Source organism: Balaenoptera musculus, chromosome 2 (genome assembly GCF_009873245.2).
Source record: "Balaenoptera musculus isolate JJ_BM4_2016_0621 chromosome 2, mBalMus1.pri.v3, whole genome shotgun sequence".
NCBI classification, from domain to species: Eukaryota; Metazoa; Chordata; class Mammalia; order Artiodactyla; family Balaenopteridae; genus Balaenoptera; species Balaenoptera musculus.
In genome coordinates, this window is record NC_045786.1 from 141623995 (window position 1) to 141646500 (window position 22506).

The 22506-nt window shown below is 46.6% G+C and overlaps 1 protein-coding gene and 1 long non-coding RNA gene across 4 annotated transcripts in view; one reads left to right on the forward strand and one right to left on the reverse strand.

Annotated features, from left to right (window-relative positions):
• Positions 1–1909: 1909 nt before the first annotated feature.
• Positions 1910–9146, reverse strand: LOC118890320. The gene is made up of 3 exons (XR_005018724.1): positions 8956–9146; positions 3569–3785; positions 1910–2066 (listed from the first exon to the last, which is right to left on the reverse strand). It is a non-coding gene; the product is annotated as an uncharacterized LOC118890320 (long non-coding RNA).
• The window catches only part of PLEKHH1 (pleckstrin homology, MyTH4 and FERM domain containing H1), a 50572-nt gene continuing 36693 nt past the window's right edge, over positions 8628–22506 (forward strand). Inside the window, exons 1-2 of one of the 3 annotated variants that reach the window (XM_036843019.1) lie at positions 8628–8812; positions 16587–16745. In XM_036843019.1, coding sequence (XP_036698914.1) covers positions 16620–16745 — 126 coding nt within the window. In that variant the 5' untranslated portion in view covers positions 8628–8812; positions 16587–16619. The remainder of the gene's footprint in view (positions 8813–16586; positions 16746–22506) is intronic. The other 2 variants (XM_036843020.1, XM_036843021.1) reach the window with 2 other exon arrangements.

Consider the following 22506-nt stretch of genomic DNA (forward strand, 5'->3'; position numbering starts at 1 on the left):
GCTCACTTTTACATGAGGAAAGCTCCCAATAGGTGGATTCCCTCAGTGCTCTGAGTCGAGCAGTCTGGTTCCACCTCCGTGTCCCATCACTTTATCTGTGGCGGAGTAAAGATGATTCTCAACGCTCAGCTTGGACTTTGTGCAGAAGAGACTCTTCCTGTGCCCTCCTCTTATGGCACAGTTGGGTGAGAGAGACCTGGAAAAAGTGCCAAGCTAATGGTCTGTGCATGCTGGAGCCAGGCAGCTGGGAAAAAGGAGAATGTTCTTTCCATCTATCCCTACTTCACCTTAGTCTTTTAATACCACTAAATTCTCCTATCCCCTTCCCTGAAACTATGTAAAATTGAACAAGGACAAAGGATACAGAGTTTAAAGTCTCCACTTTAGGCAGAGCTTAAAGCTTCGTTAATCACCACTTTTCAAAGTGACCAAAGCCTGCAGCGGTCCGAGGAGAAGGGAGCAGATCTAGCCCTAGGTGTGGCTGGGAGCAAGAATGCTGGGGCTCAGGGTCCTTTAGGAAAATAAGCCATGCCGACCACTAGATGGCGCTGAGCAATAGCCTCCGACGTCCTGGCGGGTCCTGGGTCACACCCAGGACTGAGACGGAAGACAGGTTTGTCATCTGGACTAAACCCCCTTCACAAAAAGGCGTTGGCAACAAGAGCTTCCAGTAGGATATGAGCCCTGACGCTTCTGGTAAAAACCCCGAGCCTGAGCACAACGATCAGAAGCACAAGGAAGCAAAGGTCTGATTGATCAAAGGAGACCTACTGGTTTCATCCTAAACCACCCAGGTGTGGGGGCAAGGGCTGCAGCGGCTATGCCTTCTCACTCATTCAGGTATTTCACGTCTTCCCTTCTCTGTGAATGCTGGGGTGCTTGCTGGCGCAGTATTACAGCCACCCTGGAAGGCGCCCTGCAGGGAAGCGCGGTATCCCTGAAGCAGAGGGAACTCCAAGCCCTGCCCCACCCCGGTTCATAGGCCTCTTCCAGTCAGGAGAAGCAGCTGCTTAGAGGGGAAGCCAAGGGGCTCCCCAGGCTGCTATAGCACCTGCCACCTACTTGGAGCTGGTCTCTGCCCAGCCCGTCCTGCCCCCTGATGTGAGCTGCCATTGTTTTCATCTGTGATGAAAGCTAATGGAGAAATAAGACAGCTGGTTTCAAACCATGATGTTGCAAGTTCTAAAATGATCTAGAATCCCAGTTAGATGACTGGATTTACCAGGTTCTCATTCCCTGAGCTCCATCAGCTCCCAACTCAGCTTCCCTTTCTCCCTCCCTGCCATCTCCTTTCCCCCCTCTCCGCCCCTGTCCTACCCAGCCCCCGTCTGCCTGGCTCTCTCTTGCTTGGGGAGCCCACAGCTGCACTGCACAGATCATTTTGCATTGATATCTGTTGTCATTACATCAGCTCTACCCTGTGTTCCCCTCTGGGGCTGTTGCTGCTCTCTGAGAAGATCACTGGAGTGTTGGAATATGATGTATGACAAACCAGTCAATACCAGGCACCCTACGCGTCCTAAGGAGCAGGGAAATACAGAGCCCTGAGCCTGAATGCATGTTTTTAATGTGTCCCCGGGATTTCGTGATGGGGAATCACTGCCTACCTTCTCACTGGAATCCTTCTCCTTCAGGCCCTCCTTCCACCTAATCCTCTTAGTAGTTTGTTTCCAGGTCCCTAGTCTTTGCACATCTTCCTAGTCCTTTACCCCTTTATACCTTCATGTTCCCTCCTCATTTAACAACACTTACTAGGTGCCTATCATACGCCATGCACAGGGGCAGACCTTTATCTCCACCCCTCAGGGCAGATAAGAATCCTGCTCCCTGTTTTCCAAATGCAGAACCCCTCCACTCCCCATCCTCCGCCTGGCTCTCTTTGGCTCCAGAGCCCACAGCGGCACTGGACAGATCATGTGTGGGGATACAGGTGGTAACTGCATCGGTTCTTCCCTGTGTTCCCCACTGGGAAGAGCCTGGATTCAATGGCAGGTATGTCTGCTTCTGAAGCCTGTGCCCTGCGTTCATCCGTCACACTTGCCACAGACTGTTTCCTCGTGCAGTGCCTGGAAAATAGGAAGTGCTCCATAAATACTTGTTAGTGAGTAGCTGAATGAATAAATGAAAGAAGGATCCACACTCAACGTTAGGATACACCCACCCAATACACACACACACACACACACAGAATTCTGCCTCTGGGCCTTCTCGTTTCCTTCCTACCCTGCACCTCTCTGCAAGTCCCATCACTGCCCTCCCAGCCCCACTTGGATGATGACTGAGCCTCTGTGACCCAGCCCATGGTTGCTCTAGCTGCTCCCAGAGATTCAGCAGTAGAAATAGCCTCCCGAAAGCTACCAAGCTCTGCCCCTGCTCCTGAGGCACAAGGCTGGACCAGGACTGGCCCTAGGGCTCCTGAGAATCTGAGGCCCCTCCCCCCTCTCCTCTTTGCTTTCCTTCTTCCCCTTTGCTCTCCTTCCAACAGCAACTGAGAACCAGGCCCTGAAGGCAGAAGAAGGGTTGCTTTGATTTGGGAGGGCTTCCATGAGGCAGGATGGATCTCTGGAGCCCAGAGCCCTGCTCAGAGAAAACAAGTGGGGTTAGGAAGTGAGGTCTCTAGAAGGCCCAGGACATGGGGAGGATGAACCGACAAACATTTCACCAGCTCTCCTAGAGTTATTGCTGCCTCTCAAGCTATCTTGCTTAACTATTGCAATCCTGCAACAAAGAGTATTCTCTGGGAGCAGATACCACCTCTGGACCTAGTAGAGGAGATACCAAGAGAGGGACGTAGGAGAGTATCTGGTAAACATTAGACCTCCAGCAAATATCTGTTCAAAGAATGCATAACAAAAGCTACCATTTATACAGCACTTGCTAAGTGTCAGACACGTACTATCTCATTGAACCCTCTCAACAAGCCTAAGATGCGAGTATTATTATCACCATTTCACAAACGAAAAATTAACTCAGAAAGCTTAAGCAACCATCCCAAGGTTACATCAGCACATATGTGGGAAAGCTGGGACTTGAACTGCAGACTGGCCGGTTCCAGGGTCCCCATTCCTTCCCACAGTGCTGTCCGGGGAACCAGGCACAGACTAGGATGCTGTTATATTGACTCTGGAGGAATTTCTTTTTTAACTATTTCAGTCTAAACGGTATGGTGTATGGATATAAATGGACTCTCCTCTCACTCCTAGAGTGGTTAGTTAGCACCTGAAGTGCTCTAATCAGGAATCTGCACTCTAGAGGGTGGTTACATAAACACTTCAAACGCCATCAAAATGTACACTAGCGGGCTGGACATGCTTGAAGGATGCTAGAAATAATCTTTCACTGGTGAAATGAGTGGCTTTCAAAATATGGAAGTAGCCAGAAAGATGATGATGAATGATGTGTGAGAACCAGACCAGGCCAACCCCCCAACTCCCTGGAAGCAGGTTGTGGGACTTTTGGTGCCTGCTTGCTGATAAATGTTTGTATATTTGGCAGACTTTGGCCTTGGCCATGTTTAATGCCCCACCTGTAGGAGGTAATGGAAAGGGGACAAGAGGCCTCCACTCACCTCTCATCTCCAGTGGCTGGAAATACAAGAACCGACAATTGCCAAAGGGCCAAATGAGTTCAGATCTGTTCACAACAGGTGCCTATCCAGGCCTGATGCTCTTCTCGGAAGAGTAAGAGGAGGCCCTCAGCTTCCGTGGCCCAACTGAGCCTTCGACTCCGGGCACATGATGACTTTCTCCCCTTCTCGGTGCTGTCAGGGCACTTGTAATAATAAGCTAACATCAAATAGAAACGAGCTTTAGGTGTGGTGGGTACCATCTCTCCATGAATCCTTAGAGGGGTCTGGAGGCTCAGAGCCTTTCTCTCAGCTCCCACCCAGCCCTGCCTGCTCCCCTCCCTCTCCCACTACAGCACCCATCCAACACGGCTTTTTTTTTTCCTTTACCTCAGTTTTGCAAAGTTCCCCCTCTGCTGTGGTGACTCCCTCATAATCCTGCCTTTTCCTCCAGCTCTCAGATATTGTGACCTGAAGGGTAGCTGTGCCGAGGAAATAATTTCCCCACTTTACAACAGGACAAACTGAGGCAGGAAGCAAGGAGATGGTTTATCCAAGCTTATAGTTGGGCAGCTAATAGAATCCCTAGAACAACTTGAAAGTCAGCTACCATGAATGAATGAATGAACGAATGAAATGGTGGGAGGAAGGGAAGGAGAGAGGGACATTGATGTCAGCAGATACTATCATCTGATTCGGCAGCGGCCATGGTTTGACTCTGTCTCAGTCCATGGAGGGCTGCATAGAAAGTGCTTTAAGGACTTCCCTGGTGGCGCAGTGGTTAAGAATCTGCCTGCCAATGCAGGGGACACGGGTTCGAGCCCTGGTCCAGGAAGATCCCACATGCCGTGGAGTAACTAAGCCCGTGCGCCACAACAATTGAGCCTGCACTCTAGAGCCCGCGAGCCACAACTACTGAGCCCACGTGCCACAACTACTGAAGCCCGTGTGCCTAGAGCCCGTGCTCTGCAACAAGAGAAGCACCGCAATGAGAAACCCATGCACCGCAATGAAGAGTAGCCCCCACTCGCCACAACTAGAGAAAGCCCGCGCACAGCAACGAAGACCCAGCGCAGCCAAAAATAAAAATAAATAAATAAATAAAATTTTTTAAAAAAAGAAAGAAAGTGTTTTAAGACAAAAAGATTGTGGGAAAAAGACAGTGTCTCAGACATTCCAACCCTTGATCCCAGAGTTAAGTTAGGGGTAGGTCACCCTGAAGGTCCAAAAGAATTCATCCTTGGGGAGGCGTGGCATGGGAGCTGTGGTTGAGGGCACCACTGGGGAGCCAGGCCTCACTGGAGCCTGAACAGCTGCCTCTGATGATTGGGGACCAATGAGAGGGCAGGTGGAGGAGACATCAGAAACCCAACCAGAGCTCGGGGGAGGCAGGCAGGACCTTTCTGGGCTGCTAGCATGGGGTGGCTGGGGTCAGGCAGAGGAGGCAACTGTAGCAAAGAAGACTGGTGGGACAATCCCTAGCATTAGACGGGAAACTGCTCTGCCTGTGTGCATCCTTGCCAGCCTGGTTATTGATTACCTGCAGCCCCCAAAGAATGCCAGGGTCTAGGGCTGTGGGAGTCACTTTCTCCCTGGAGTGGAGGAGGGGGCAGGCCCATCCTCCTCCAGGCATCCATTCTCCCTGGGGAGTACTAGGTAGGGACTTATAATAGTAAATAGAAGAGCTATAAAACTGAGCTCTAAAGGGCATTATTGGGACAACTGGGGAAATTTAACTATGGCCTGTACAGTCAGTGATAGTATTGTGTTGATGCTAAATTTTGTAAGTGTGATGATATTAGGAAAACATGCTTGTTCTTAGGAGGAACATGCTGAAGTATCCATGGGCAAAAGGTCATGATGTGTACAACTAAGTCGCAAATGGAAAAAAAAAAAAAAAAAATATATATATATATATTCACACACACACACACACACACACATATACATGGAGAGAAAAAAAGAGTCAGGGAGAGAAAGTAAATGTAGCAATGTGTTAACAATTGATAAATCTAGGTGAAGAGTATATGGGTGTTTAATGCACAGTTTTTTGCAACTTCTATAGGTTTGAAATTTTCAAAATAAAAAGTTGGGGGGAGATTTGAGGGAAGAAGAATAGCTATCACTTATTGAACAATGATCAGATCCCAATATTTACGTAACTCTATTATCTGACTTAATCCTCAAACCAGCTCCAGAGGGAGACATTGTGATTCTTACATTAAAGATATGGAAACCGAGTCCCAGAGATGCTAACGAACTCGCCAAAGTTAACAGAGCAGGGATTGAAACAGAGCCCAAAGCAAGGGGGAGGTCATGCAGAGGAGTGTCAGCTAACACTTTATTGAGCCTTTCTGTGTGCCGGCAGTGTTTTAAAATCGTCCGTGTGTTTAACTCGTTTCATCCTCCCTCTCTAAAAGCTTTGTGCTTTGTGATAAATCACTTCATCGTCACCGCTGGGAGGGAACAAAGGGGCACTCAAACACACTGACAGAAGTGTAGATTGGTGCAGTCTCCTTTGAGCGCAGTAGGGCAGCATCTATTGAAATTTAAAATTCACATTTTGTTTACACCCAACAATTCCACTTCTAAGTGTTAAACCATAAAGATAGTCATATATGTGGACCAAGAAGTATGTAAAGAGATACTCATTGCAGCAAGGTATACAATAGCCAAGGACTGGAAACATCCTAAATATCCATCATTAGGAATGCTAGGTAACCATTTTTAAAAGTAAGGCAAATGAACAAACATAACAAAACAGAAACAGAGTTATAGGTACAGAGAACAAACAGGTGGTTGCCAGAGGCGAGGAGGGTCGGGGGAGGAAAGAAATAGGTGAGGGAGATTAAGAGGTACAAAATTCCAGTTGCAAAATAAATGACTCACGAGTATGAAATACACAGTGTGGGGAATATAGTCAATAACCATGTAATATCTTTTTATGGTGATTTATCATAACTAGACTTATTATAGTGATCATTTTGAAATATATAGAAATATCAAATCACTATGTTGTATAAGAGGAACTAACACAGTGTTGTAGGTCAATTATACCTCAAACACAAAGTAATTCACAAACTCTTAGAAAAAGAGGTCAGATTAGTGGTTATCAGAGGCAGGGTGGGGCGGGGGGGGGGACTGGATGAAGGTGGTCAAAAGGTACAAACTCCCAGTTATAAGATAAGTAAGTACTAGGGGTGTAATGGACAACATGATAAATACAATGAACGCTGCTGTGTGTTATTCATGAAAGTTGTTAAGAGAGTAACCCCTAAGAGTTCTCATCACAAGAAAAAAAATTTTATTTCTATTTCTTTAATTTTGTATCTGTATGAGATGAGGGATGTTCACTAAACTTATTTCATCATGTACATAAGTCAAGTAATGCTGCACACCTTAAACTTACACAGTGCCATATATCAATTGTATCTCAATAAAACTGGGGGGAAAAAGTAAGGTATCTCTAAGTGTGCTGACGTGTCACACTTAGTGTCCATGAATGGTAAAGACAAGAGAAAAAAGCCTTCCTCAGTGTTGAAAGGGATATATAAATATATATATATATATGAATACACATGCATTTATGAATACATGAATACTTACGTATGTTTTATATCTTGAAGGAATACACACAAAAATTTACAACAGTAGCTGCTTTGGAGGGGCAGTGATCTAGGGCACAAGAGACAGGGCAGGAGGAAGGCTTACTATTCATTGTTAGCCCTTCTGTATTATTTGAAATTTATACTATGTGCATGATTACCTGTTCAAAATGAGTGAGTGCATGCATGCATGCATGAATGAGTGAATGAATGAATGAACAAACGAGTCTCCCTTACAAACTCCACAGGACTTGCTTTTGGGCTTCCTTAGGCAACCACTTCCAGTGTTGAAGGGGACAGCAGAGGCCAGTGTCCCACAGTCTGGGGCTGTTCGATTCCAATCCTCAGGAGCTATGAATCCATTTGCAAGCTCAGCCCCTGAAGTCCCACTGACCCAGTTGAATTTTCACCCTTGGCCTCCTGAACTACTGGGGTCAGCTTTCCATAGAGTCTGGGCTCTCAAAATTGTGCATGAGAATTACCCGGAGAGTTTATTAGCTGGGCAAATTCCCAGCCTCACCTCCAGAGACTCAGATTCAAACCTGGGGTGCAGCCAGGGGCTCCTGTACCACTGCCAGGAGGGAGACTTCTAAAGCCCCTTTGGAGAAACGGACCCTGGTGACGTCTGCCCCTGTTCAGGCTTATAATGAGAGCCCGCAGGATTGGGGAAGAAAGCTCTGTTTTGAAACGCGGATTCTTCCCTGCAATATTCCCCATATTCATCTTCTTTACCCCATATCCACCTAACCAAAAATTGAGTGCTCCACTCTCCTCTGGGTGTAGGATTGTACTGGTGAGCTGAGGGACTGCAAGGATGCACCGCGAGCTGCCCGCAGGCGGTGGCCTGTTGGCCTTTCTGGCTCCTAGGCCGGCTCCTTTAAAATAAATGAGTGCATGCATACATACAGTCGTACAGACGCAAGCAAATTACCCTTTAGGCTGTGGCGAGTTTTGTTTTGTTTCAAATTACAAATCAGAACTTTGGTCTGCCAGTGGGACAGACTTCTGCTCCAAATATCCGGGCGTGACGGTTCCTGCAAGTCGCCCGACAAATGCTGGAACCTCCTTTTGGGGGGAGGGTCTGGTCTAGTGCCGCGTCCCGCGAGGGTCCCAGTTTGGTTGGGAGCTGAGCAGATGCCGGGGCTCCCCGGCCGCCCCGGGCGGCAGCCGATTCGGCCTCCACAGAGAGCTCGGGCCGCAGTCCGGGAGACACCCCCCTCCTCCCCGCGGCCCACGGGACCCCGCCGCCGTCCCCGCCGCCCCAGGGACGAGCCCAGCGGTGCGGAGAGGTGGGAGGCTGGAGCCTGCTGAGGTCATTTCCTGTGCCTCTCCGCGAGCCGCCCCGGGAGCCGAGCCCGGCGCTCTGCCTTTAAGGAGCGGGCGGGGAGCGGACGAGGAGGGGGCGCGGCGGAGCGTTGAATGGGGCGCTGCGAGGTCGGCTCGGCTTTGTGCGGCCAGCCGGCGGGCACCCCTCCCGGCCCAGCCCGGCCCGCCCCGCCCACCCCGACCCCTGCTGCCGGGGAGCGGAGACCCGGCGGCCGCTGCGGACTCGGACGAGATCGACGCAAGGTCAGCGGCGGACGCGCGCGGGGGAGGACCGGGTGCCCGGTGCGCCGCAGGGACGCCCGCGAGCGGGCTGGAGGTGAGCGGCCCCGCGGGCAGAGGTGGGGTTGGTGCGGGGGGGGCGGGGAGGGTTGGTTCGCGGCCCCGGGAGGGTGTTTGGTTGGGCGGAGAGGATCGGCTCCCTCTGGCCGGAGGGCGATTCCGGAGCAGGTGCCTCCCTACCTGGAAACGAGCTCCCAGCAGCCAGGAGCGCTGGGAGCGGCGGGTCAGGCTCTGGGAACCCGCACCGCGAGGCGAGGAGTAGCCTTCCTGGAGAGGATCCGGAGTTTGGGACCGGCTCGATCCAGTTGCTCCGGGAAGGGCCCTCGGAGCGAACTTGCAGGCTTTCCACCGCGTTGCCTGAGCTCTCGCTCGCTCGCACTCCTCCCGCTTTCCTTAAAGTCTCATCTCGGGTTGTCTCTTCTGTGATTTCTGCGTGGTTCTCTTAGGGGTCCTAGGCTAGACTCCTAGAGGCAGGTCAGCCAAACAGAAAAGAAAACCAGTTGGGTGCCGAATGACACCAGGAGCTCTGCGTCCTAGGAGCCTTAGAGAGGAATCGACTACCGGGGCTCAGGGGGACCTCAATCGAGGTGGCAGAGGCAATGAAGACCCTCTTCTGGGAGTAGATCCGCTCTCTGTTGGATCTGGCCCTGCCAGGGGACGTCTCCTCCATAAGCTTTTACTATGAATACACCTCATAAAACTCTTCCGGACAGAGCCTTAGTTCCAGCTAAAACTTCTGCTTGAAAGATCATTTTAATAGCAATTTCAATGGAAAAGTCATTCGTTCCTTCATTAAACTTTTTGGACTGTCTTCTGTGCCGCAGACACTGTGTATGGTAACATCACTTAACACTTTATAGAACATAACTTCTAGTCTTTCTGCTTGTTATCCCCATTTGATAAAGGAGGAAACTAGGACTCAGAAAAATTGTGATTTGCCCAAGGTCATATAGCAGAAAAGTGGAAGAGGCAAGACTCAAACGGACGCCTCCTAAAGTCCAAATGTGGGGTTTGCTTCACTGTCCAGCCCCCTCCCTCTCCCATAGGCCTCTGAGGGGGTCTGCCCAGAGCTGGGTTACGGTGGGGTACACCCGGTGGTCCCAAACTCATTGAAACTAACAAGTGAGCTGAGAAAATGTGACTCCCCTCCACCAGCTGCAGGGAAGGGGTATTGTTCTTCCCGCTGTGCTCCTGGAGGAGTGCACTTTACTGTTCCCTCCTTCTCTCTGAGAGGCTGTGTAACTGTGGATCTCTGTTCTCCCTGTGGGTTGAAGAGTGCTTTCTACATGCTGACGCTGAGGTGTCGGGATTCCCTCACTCCCGGTCCAGGTGACTTCATGGCAGGCTGGCCGCTGAGCCACCATCCTGCATTCTCTGGCCAGCCCACCTGAACCGTCTCTCCCTTCTGTCAAAAACGAATTCAAAACTGATCACCTCTGTGGGGAAACTGGCACTTGTTGCTGGCTGGAGTATGAATTAGAATAACCTCAGGGGAGGGCAATTAGGACTATTTGGCCATTTAAAAATGTACATTACTTCGTCCTACAATCCCATTTCTGGAACTTTATCCTTCAGATAAACTCTGATGTGTATGAAATGATGTCTATTTGTTGAACATTCATTGCAGCATTGTTTATTTTAGCAAAAGGTTTAAAACAACCCAAATGCCTGTCAATTAGGGATTCAAATGAAATCATGTAATAGCCGTACAGTAGAATACAATAAAGCTGTTAAAAAGCATGAAGGGAGGCTTCCCTGGTGGCACAGTGGTTCAGAATCTGCCTGCCAGTGCAGGGGACACAGGTTCGAGCCCTGGTCAGGGAAGATCCCACATGCCACAGAGCAACTAAGCCTGTGCGCCACAACTATTGAGCCTGCGCTCTAGAGCCTGCGAGCCACAACTACTGAGCCCGCGTGCCACAACTACTGAAGCCCGCGCACCTAGAGCCCATGCTCCGCAACAAGAGAAGCCACCGCAATGAGAAACCCACGCACCGCAACAAAGTGTAGCCCCCACTCGCTGCAACTAGAGAAAGCCCACGCGCAGCAACGAAGACCCAACGCAGCCAAAAATAAAATAAATAATAAAAAAAAAGCATGAAGGGAGAATGGGATAGGTAGATAGATAGATGTAGGAAACTCTCTGAGTTATATTAAGTACAGTGTGTATAGTGTGCCACCATTTGTGTGTGTGTGTGTGCATCGTATATAAGAACACTCATATATGCACTGAACAGCTTGTATTTGCACTGAAAGACACAAATTCCTGTAACAGTAGTTGCCTCTGGGGAGAACTATGGCTGGAGTACAGGGGTGGGAAGAAGCCTTACCTTGCACCATATACTCTTTTGCTTAATATTCAAAAATAAAGAGAGAAAATAATTTTAAAAAATCCCCTGACCTCCTCTCTGATCTGGTGGTCAGCACATCTGTGGGCTGCGTCTCCTACTATGCCCAGGGCACTGTGGGTTTGCCTTTTGTTTGTTGATAGTAACTGTCATTTATTGAGTGCTTCCTGTGTGCCAGGCTTTTGTAATACCTCCTTTAATTCTCAAAAAAATCTGACATAGTGTGGTCTATGAAATTGCCATTTTCGAAGGTCAAAAAATGGTTAAATGTTGACAGTTTCATATGGTTCCACCTAATATTATGGCTCTCCTTTTCAAATATTATTGCCCTCAATTTCAAATAGGCTCAGAGAAGTTAAGCAAATGGTCAAAGGTCACGAAGGTCACAGGATTAATTCGTGCTTGAGCCAGTATTCAAACCCAGGTCTCTTTGGTGCCAGAACTCAGGATCTTACGTACTACACTGTGCCGTTTCTCTTCATTGGCTTTGTCTTCGTGGTTCTCTTAGCCCCTTTTGGTATTTAGATCCCAGAAGGCTTGAACATATTCACCTTTTCCTGTCTCTCCCAACATTGTGAAATGTGATGCTTACTCAGCACCCAAAAGAGGTTAAATGCATGTTGTTGGCTTGATCACATGACAGTGAGAGATGGAGGGAGTTGTGCCCCTGTGTCCACTCACCCTCCCACCGGCTCGAACCCCAGAAAGGGGGCGCGGAGCTCTTACTTGCCCACCGTTGGGCACGTGGTTAGCCTCATCTGCGGAGCACTTTCCAAGTGGGAATGACAAAAGGTGCTCGCGCTCAGAGAGTGAGCCACGGTGAGGTGACAGAGGAGAGCCTAGTGGAAACTGTACCCAGAACAGAGTCCCTGTTACCTTCTGATGCCTCCTGCAGCGACCTCTGACCTCTTTCTTTTAGGCACTTGTGCTGATTGGCCCTCTTTGCAGGAAAGTCCCAAGATATTCAGACTGTAGACCTGAGCCTCACAAGCCACAGGATCTTTGCTCATCTTTATGTGCCCAACCTCACACACAGGAACCACTTAACGAAAGTCAGTTAAATTAAATTAAATTTTAGCATTTTGTCGATTTTTGGTCAAATCCCTAAACTTGCCAGAGCTATCCCAGTTCAAGTTTGCGTTTTCTCTGAGACAGGCTAGAGTCTGAAGTTACCTAACAACGTCCTGTGCCCTCTTTTCACCACAGTCCTACCCGCAGCCCCTGCCTCTTGAGGCATATCTCTGCTGACTTCTGTGGCCGTGTCAGTCCAGGGTGCTGGAGGGCTTAGGGAGTTCCAAAGTAGGTGCCAAGGCCATGGCAACCGTTTGACTCTTGCCTGCCAAGCAGTTTAGCACGCTGGGCACTAGTGGGGATCAAGAGAACTGGCTTTCACAAGAGTGGCTATGAGTTGGTGATCATTAGCTGGCTGGAGGACACAGGGGGATTTATTGTACTGTTCTCCCTACTTATGTATGTTTGAAGCTTTCCAGAATAAAGCTTGAAACAAACCATTGAACTGGGGTTTGTCCCCAGTTCACATCCCGTATATCATTTCCTCATCTAACACAACACATTAATGCTATATGTGCATTAGGCTAGCCTGGTAGCATAAGACTCTACCACCACTACGGAAGCATCTTCATGGAAAGAGGACAGTTTTAGATGTTGGGAGATCAGGATTCTTGGCCCAGCTCTGATACTACTTGGCTGTGTCTCTAAGCAAGCCACAGATGTGATGAGTTTTCTCATCTGTTTAGTGTGAATTATATCACTTGTCCTCCATCTCAGGGATATCGAGAGGGTAACGAGAGAAATAACACCTGATAAAGCAATGCTTTGAAGAGTCAAGGACCATTCTGCAAGTTCTTTCTGCTTATCCTTGTGCATCTTTATGGGAGGTACAAGTACAAGGTGACTTAGCAGTTGAGGTTCATCTTACTGGTACCTTCCCTTAACATCCTGTGTTATATAGCCGCAGCTCTGGCCACCTGCTTCTGTCAGAAGAGCCTCTGGGCCTTGGCTTGGCAGCAGGCACCTTGCTCCAGATCCATTTAGAAACCTTTTAGGTCTCTTCGCGTGCCGAGACAAGCCTCACAAGAGTGCCAGCTCCCTCGCCAGCATCCCCAAGGCAGGGAGAGGATTAAGCAGAGCACTTGATGGGTTCAAAACCTTGATGTCATGAAGATGCTGGATTGGGGAAAGTGCTCCCTACAGACTAGGTATAATCTCAGGTGTCACAGCAAGGCAGAGACCAATGACATATCGTATTTCCAAAGTCCCTGGAGATTTTGATAATTTGGGTTTCCACTCTCCCAGTGGAATCTGAGCTGCAGTTTTGACAATCAATAAGAGGGAATTAACATTCACCAAACTTTTTTTAAACAACACTAAAGGATTGAGTTTCCCCTGCCCTTTGGTTTTACTTGGGTGCTTTTACTGCTAATTCTTAGCCCTGGGCTAGGTTGCAAGACTCCAAGGTCCTACCTTCAGATCTGCCACTTTTTTTTTTTTTTTTAATTATGCAGGGAAAGTAAAATCCCCTTAAAGGACAAAGAAAACCAAACATGAAGCCTGCGGGCCTTCTGTGGAGGCCCCACAAGGTTCTGTTGTGTCTTTTCAGCTGTGATCTTAGCTCAGAGAAGGTCATGTTTTGTTTTCGTCTTTTGTCTTCCTGCCCGTTCCAGTTGGTCCCAGTCTTTTGAGGTGGGGATTGCTGGGAGGTCACAATGTCGGATTGTTTGGGATGACAGTTCCCGGAGAGCAGAGCTGACTGAGGTCATGTGTCCAGTGTTCTGAGCAGCCCAGAACCGAAAGACTCCATCACCTGACCCGTCAGTGGTTTAATTGTTGGGCCTTTCTCTACGGGTCTACTGACCCTGTTTTTTAAACAAAAAGTCAGGACACATGATAAATGTCTGTGTTTATGGAGGTTAAAGCGTCAGAATATTTGAGACCAGGGTACCCTGGGAAATCTGGGGTATAGGTTCACCTTAGTGCCAAGGATCCTGAGAGACCCTATAAAATATTTCATTCTTAAGAGTCCACCCGACTCATTGTGAAATCAACATTGTTTGCAGTTTTTGGATGGGTAAGGAGCACAGTAGCTAAAAACAGGCATTTTGGAATGAGAATCCCAGCCCTACTACTTACCAGCTACAGAACTCTCTGTTCCTGAGAGTGTGGACTAGTGCCCACTCCTTGTCTCATGGGTTCTCATGAAAATGAAAGAGGCCACACGTGCCTGGCATATAGTAAGGACTCAATAAATAATAGCTGTTTGTTGCGTATAATGGGAGAATGATATTGTAAAAGTCAGATGTGGGGTGGGAAGCAATATTGGTGGTTAACCTATCAAGGACAGGCTCACTGATGCTCCAGGGTAATTTTAGTGACATACAGGAGGTGGCTGGGTTTTCTGAAGCCATGTGGCTCCTGAAGAAGGGAAAGGAGATTTTTTTTAAATGGCAATTTTTTTTAACCTTTCTTTTTTTTTATTCAAGTATAGTTGATTTACGATGTTGTGCTGATTTCTTCTGTACAGCAAAGTGACTCAGTTATACATACATATACATTCTTTTTTTTACATTCTTTTCCATTATGGTTTATTCCAGGATATTGGATATAGTTCCCTGTGCTATACAGTAGGACCTTGTTGTATATCCATTCTAAATGTAATAGTTTGCCTCTACTAACCCCAAACTCCCAGTCCATCCCTTCCTCCCTCCCCGCTGGCAACCACAAGTCTGTTCTCTAATGACAAATTTTTATTATGGGAAATTCTAGGCATATACTCAAGTAGAGAGACCAGTATACACATCACCCAGCTTCAAAAATTATCAACATTTTGACAAATCTTATTGCATGTATCTCCCTCCACCCCAGCTCCTCACCTCCTATGGTGAAGTGTGTTAAAGCAAACCCGAGGCATTATATCATTTCACCTGTAAGCCATATGTATCTCTAACAGGTGACATTAAAAAATACTATCAAGACTCTCTGCTTCCACTGCAGGGGGCACGGGTTTGATCCCTGGTCGGGAAACTAAGATGCCACATGCTGCATGGAGCAGCCAAAAAAATAAAAATTAAAAAATTAAAAATAATAAATAATAGGGACTTCCCTGGCGGTCCAGTGGTTAAGACTCCATGCTCCCAATGCAGGGGGCATGGGTTCGATCCCTGGTTGGGGACCTAAGATTCTGTATGCCCCATGGCGTGCCAAAAAAAAATTTTTTTAAATAAATAAATTTTTAAAAAATTATAAATAAATAAATAAAAATATATTACCAATCTAGAAAATTAACAATCATTCTTTAAAATCACCTGATAGTAGGGAGACCATATGTCATGGTTTGGGACAGACCAGATTTATACTTGTTGCCAAACATAATTATTAATAGCACCCTGTAAGGGAGATTTAAAAAGTCCTGGTGGTGGATGTGTCTTCCAGCCCTTCTCTGCTTTGTGCCCTCTCTGCGCCTGTATCTCCCTTCTCATACACACTCATACATCCTTCTTCATTTTCTCATCCCCAACCCAGGTTTTTTTTCTCTAAAATATGTTCAGGAGACATCTGGGTAAATTCCCCTGCCTGGAAATATTATAGGTGTCTCTTTGGCTTGTTCTGAATTTGTCTAAAGTGTTTTCCAAAGACTTGTGGTTTTCTCCAGAGGCTACAGCAAAATATCTACCAATTTTCTGGTTTGCATTTTATAACTTAAAGGAAAGAGTGAGAATCCGTTCCAAAACAGGATGATTTGATGACAATATATGAAATCCCAACTAAATAGAAAGTTGTCAAGGAAATTTGAAACATTACATTTTCGTTCCATTTTTTCCCATCTAAAATCTATATAGTTGTAAAGAATCAGTACTCAACTGGGAACCAGGGTTCCGCCTCCAGTTAGCCACGTGATCATGGATGAATCTGTTACCCACTTTAAGCGTTCCCTAAACACCCTCCCCCCAGCATAGTCCACTCCGTTTCTCTGCTTCCATTTATCTGCATATTGATTAGCAATTGTGACTACATTGTAATTTTGCAATTAGACTTTACTAAGAGTTCTTCAAAAAGACAAGGGGACCTCTCTCATTTCCCTTTGCATCTCCAGTGCCTAGAACAGTGTCTGGCACATAGAGGTTTGTTGAATGAATAAATTTTTGTTAAATGGATAGTTGAATGAAAAACAAATGAGCCCTACTTTTCACTTCTGTAACAATGAGACTAGGTTTCTCCTTGCGGTTTCTCGGGTTTTGTGATTTCCTGAGGTTGCGCAGCTACCTTCTGATGGAGCGGGACATGCTGAGCTCAGAGAGCTGGCCATGGGACAAAGGGAGAGCCAGGCTCACTTCCCTTCCCCCTCCCTGTTTCCTCTGTCCTCCTTTGGTCTCCTCCTCCTTTCCGCAGAGAACTCTTCCTCACACACTTACTTATCTTTTCCCCTCTCTGTGTGCTGGCCCTCAGGGCTCCCTGGAATCTCCAGAAGTTGCTTCCATCATGGCAGAACTCAAGGTGGAGACCCGGACCAGTGTAGACTGGCAGAAGCGCTGCCTGGCCCTGGAAAGCCAGCTTTTCCGCTTCCGCCTGCAGGCCAGCAAGATAAGGGAGCTGTTGGCCGACAAGGTGAGTCCTGGAGAGCAGGCAGCCTCTAACGTCCCTGCAGAGGTCACTGTCAGAGAGGGAGAGTTGGGGAAAGCCAACTTTCTTTTTTTTTTTCTGAGCGGTTTGATTGATTGGTTGATAGATTGAAATATATTTGACATATAACATTGTGTAATTCAAGGCATACATGTTAATTTGATCCATTTATATATTTTAATGATTGCCATTGTAGCAGTAATTAGCACGTCTATCATATTCCATAATTATCATTTCTTTTTAGTGGTTGGAATAATTAAGTTCCAGTCTCTTAGCAAGTTTGATGATTATAGTACAATATTGTCTGTATTCACTATACTGTGCATTAGAGCTCCAGGGCTTATTTATTCTCTGTTGCAGGAAGGTGAACTTTTAATAAGGTGCTTTCCATTCTTGTAAGGTGAAACCCAAGGTAGTTTGTTTTTTCAAAGACCAAATTCTAAGCAGTTGACTAATCTGTCATCTTGCATCCTCTCCTGCTCTGCTTCTCCATATGACACACCAAAGAAATGATACAGATCTTCATGGTCGTGCATCATCTCTTGAGTCACGTGTATCTACAGTGGAGGTTCTATTAGTCCCCTAACATTTCTTCCTCAATGTGGGGAAGGAAGATATTTTAGGAGAGAAGAATGGGTATCCCCACCCTGCTGCTCACCCTCTATTAAGATTATGAGCTGTGGAAGGCAGGCTGGTTTCTGGTGACAATGATACAGACCTTGGAGCCAGACCTGTCTGGCTCTGCCACTTCCTAGCTACGTGACAGTGGGCAAGTCCCTTCACGTCTCAGGCAGGGACACAAATGTCTACCTTTTGGAATTATTTTGAGAATTGTATCAGATGACATATATAAAGGTTCTGGCATAGAATCGGTCTTAAATGGGAACAGTTATTATCTTTACAGGTTTGGGTGGGCTGGGCTGGGAAACTGACCATTATTCATAATGTTTCCACGGGAAGATACATTCTAAACGGCTATTTTCTGAGGCATTTTGGAGCATAACCCATCTAGAAAGTGACAACCTACACTAAAATATATATATCTTAATTGAATCAACCATTCTGTCTATACTTTTGTTTACAGTAGCCATCTTCTAGTAAACCCTTCTTTCCTAGTACAAAAGTAAAATTCAGTCCACCTCTAAGTAATGTCAAAGTCTTGATGAACAAAGCCTGCATAAATGACCTGTTTTCTTGACAACCCCACAACCTGGAGTCCAGGAAGACAAGTCATTGACGTCACCTCTGCCCTTCCACTGCTGAGGGGAGTGGCCCTGGACTAGCTTGGACTAGAATTCATGAACCTTGGGTGTGTTGGCATTGCTGTCTCCTAGTTCAGGCTTTGCAGAATGGAGACCGGCAGGGTTCCTTTGGGTGTGGTTCAGGTACTGCTAGTAGAATTCAGCCACCTCGGGGAAAGGGAAATAAACCTTAGACAGTGGTGTGGTCCTGGGACCCCCTATGCCAGAAAGCTAGAGTGCTGGTTAACCATGTACGTTCCTGGGCCCTACCCCCGTCCTCCTGATCCAAGTCTCGTGCTGCTAATTATCTGTCTGTTTCAGAAGCGCCCAGAAGTTGGTTTTGTGCACTATCAAATTTGAGAACTTTGTCTTGTATATGGAATTGGAGGTGTGCAAGGGGAGGAAGGGATAAGAAGGGATTGATTCAGCTAGCTGGTCTAAAGCACATCTCAGAGCCAGGAGACTTCTGTTTCTAGTAAAAACCTAAACATGACCACCATGAGACACCAACTAATACTAGATTAAATATTTAAAATACCCTTCTAAGCACAGAGCTGTGTACTAAAAAAATAAGAGGAATCCTCAGGGGGCAAAATGAAGAGGAAAAACCAGAGTGGAACTCACAACTGGCAGCTGAGTTGGGACGGGTGAGTGTGACCTCCCTTTAGTAATGAAACTTTCAAGGTTGAGTTTTAACATCTGTGGAGACAGAGATGAGGTCTGGCCAGTTGGAGGCTGGAGCTGAAACTGAAACTTTCAGGTAAAGTCAGGACTATCAAAGGAGTTTACACGAAATAAAAAGGTGGACAAGGAGAAGAAAATCATCCACCAGCACAGGGAGACAACAGAACAGCTTCTCGTACTTAGCCAAGGCTCTGGGCAGAAAAAAGAAAAATAAAGAAAATGAAAATTGTTCCCCGAGAGCCTGATGATGTTAGTGGTTTAACAGTAGAATTTATACTATCTGTGTGGATAAGGAACCTGAAGTTTTGGGCCAGTGATACCCCCAGAGACCTTGTAGAAGCAGACATAGAACCTCTCCTGGAAGAACAAGACCTCAGCCCTGATTACACAGGATCCCCACAGGGAAAAAAAAAGTCCTTAGTGAAGATGAATATATGATCCACAATGACTAAATACTTGGGAGAATAACCCACGGTGGGTGAGAGTCCGCGTATGCAACAAACAACTGGACTCGATCACCACAAGAACTTCTAATAATAGAACTGTTGGCAACACACTAAATCAATGAGTTCAGAACTATTGAAAGGAATTCCCTGGCGACCAGCGGTTAGGACTCTGTGCTTTCACTGCCGAGGGCCTGGGTTCAATCCCTGTCGGGGAACTAAGATCCTGCAAGCCGTGTGGTATGCCCCACCCCACCAAAAAAAACTATTGAAGACATAATAAACTAATTGAAAATATAAGACAAGAACAAGACACCATTCAAAAAAATGAGAAAAAGAACCAAATAGAACTGCCAGAAATGAAAAATGTTTGCAATGAAATTAAGTGTTCAGTGGATAGATTAATAGCAGATTAGGCACCATGTGAGACAGACTTCACGAACAGAAAGATAGACCTGAGGGCAGCATAGAGAGATGAAGACACAGGTTGAGATGTGGTTGCCAGAATGACAGGATCCTTATGGAGATTCCAGAAGTGGAGAAGAAAGTGAAAGAGAGGCATGATTCAAAGAGATAATGGCTTTAAAGTTTCCAAACTTGGTGAAGGACTTAAAGCCTCAGATTTAGGAAGCAGGATAAGACCAAGCAGTATATATGTTTAAAAAAATCCATTCCTTTTCATGTAACATTCCAGACATAAGCAATCTAGCTCTGGGGGGAGGTCTGCTACATGTCTGAAGGTAGTTCACCCTCATGTCCACATTCCAACTCCTTCCCTTTGATAGCATGGGCCAAAGGTTGCCTTCATTCCTTCTACTCACATCCCATTGGCCACTTATTCATGTGGTTATACCAGGCTGCAGGAAAGATTGGAAAGTGTAGTCTTTATTCTGGATAATGATATGCTCTGTTAAAAGTCAGAGGTCGTATGAAAGAGAAGTGGAGAACAGAACGTGGGGAACAAATAGCAGTCTTTAAGTCTAGAATAATAGAAATAACAAATAGAAATAGAGCATATAACTTTCAAATCAGGAGAGCAGCTACTGGAAATGGAATTAAGTCTATTAAATCCAGGTGAGGAAGAGAGAAAGGAGTATAGAAAAAAAGTAGTAAATACAAAGCACAAAATGCAGTGGTAGCAATAAATCCAAACACAACATTTTAAACCAAATATACTTCAAACTGAAAAAAAAAAGAAAGAATCCAAATATGTTGGTCATAAATAGACCTATACAAGAATGTCCTTTGCAGCAATGATGCATGAAAAATTAGAAATACACTAAATGTCTATCAACGGGGGATAGATAACCATGTTGAGTGTATTTGTACAATGGAATACTACATTGCAGTTAAAAATGAGTCAAGTAAAGCTACATGTATAGGATCAATAAATCTCAAAAACCAACATTGAACAAAAAAGATCAGGAGGATATATATATAGAACAATACAGTTTATATAAAGTTTTAAAACCTGCACAAAACAGTACTCTCTGTTGTTTAGGGGTGTATACAAATGAGGTAAAAATGTAAACACAGCCAAGCATAGGGTAAGTACACTTGGAAGGAGAGGGGTAACATTGGAGAGAGGTACACTGGAGGCTTCAACTGTCTGTTGTGGTCCATTTCTTAGAAACAGCAGAAGCAGAGATGACAAAAATTAAGATTTGACCAAGATGAATGGTGGATACATGTTTTAAAAAAATTATTCTCTGCCTGTTTCTGTTGGCCTGAAATATTTCATGATAGAAAAATGTTTTTAAATGCCTTCCTCCTCTATTCCCCAGGGGCCTCAAACACATTATAAACAAACACCTTCTTCTTCCACAGCCCCTTGGGTCTGGGTAGGTTGAACTTCTATAATATCGGCCCCTTCTTCTCTTCCAGACTGTGTTTGCTCACCATCAAAGTAACCAGAATGCCCTCCCATAACAATGTTGGGGGCTCAGAGCGTGACTTGGGTAAAGAAAGGAGAAGTATATAGACACAGGGCAGAAGAGCCTGGCGGTGTGGGAGGGGAGAGAAAGAAATCTTGACTAGGAATCATGGGCTGGGAGGCTTAAGTAGGGAAGAGGGCTGGGACATTAGCCCGACACCGGACCTCTTGGCAGGAAACCTTAAGGCCGTAAACACCATGTTGCTCAATGTCAGGGCTGTGCCTGTCACCTGCTGTCATCCCCAAACCAATAGGCCAGGTTCAACAATTCATTAGAGGTTTTCCCCAATACGTCAAGGTAACTTTCAGGTCACAGGAAGAGATGACCCAGGTTTCTCAGGAGAGCTCCTGCCGGGGCCGGGCCCTGTTGCTGCTCCCAGAACTTACTTGTTAGTCATCATCAGTACCCACCTGCACCCAGGTGAGCCAAGTCAGCTGGGTCCCTCTGGCCAGCCCCCTCCCTCGCCTGCCCCCTCCACCTCTTCCGTTCCGCACAGCCCGCCCGGCCGCCCGTGGGGATGGCATTGCCTGGATGACGGACGGCCACTCACTCGCTGCAGGCGGTCGTACAGGGCAGGCCAAGCCTGTGTGTTTCCCAGGGGCCCAGCCCTGCCTGGGATCAGATACCGCGCACTGGCCGCTAAGGCTTGGTAGCAAGCCCTCCTCCTTTCCCACCGCACAGTCTGCTTGTACCTGACTCCCTCTTGCAGAATTGCCATTCGAGACAGGATAATCCCTCACCTAAGGGTGAGAGAGGGCAGGAAGGGTGAGGAGAGGAGGCAGCCCTAGACCTTGCTTCCGCTGGGACACCTCTCACGGTCTGACATGCCCTTGCCCGGGCCGCCCATTCCGAAGCCAGGTGAGCTGTGGGTCACTTTCCATCCAGCACAGAAGTTGAGGGAATGGCTCATGTCTTAGAGTTCACATCTTGTCTGCTCTTGGGAGCCGTTTCCCCAGCGCTCTTCTTGGTTGAAGAAGTCACAAAGGTAGTCAGATCAATCTAAAAACTGATGCTGTTCTAAGAGCTGGATATTAAAAGTCCCTTGGACTTTGTTCATTCTTGCTAAACTTGTGCCTCAGTTTTCCCATCAGAAAAGTGGGAGTATACTGTCTATCCTCAAAAGAGCTTTGTATCATGATGAATACATGACATCAATATTAGGACTAAAACAAGTTAAAACTTTCTGATTTATTTACTCCCTCTCTGCTTCCAAAAGGGATTTGAGTGGATCTATTAAAGAGGAGACATTATGTAATAAAACATCCGTCATTTTTGAGCTTGAATATTTTTCACTGAGGCACCTCTTCCCAAGGCCTGTTCTGGTGGGACTGTGTGCACTTCCTCTTTTTCTAGAATCCCTTACTAGTTTCTCCAACCAATGTTTTGAAATACAGTAGCTCAGTTTTATATTTATATACCAAAAATTTGTACTTCAGGACTTTTT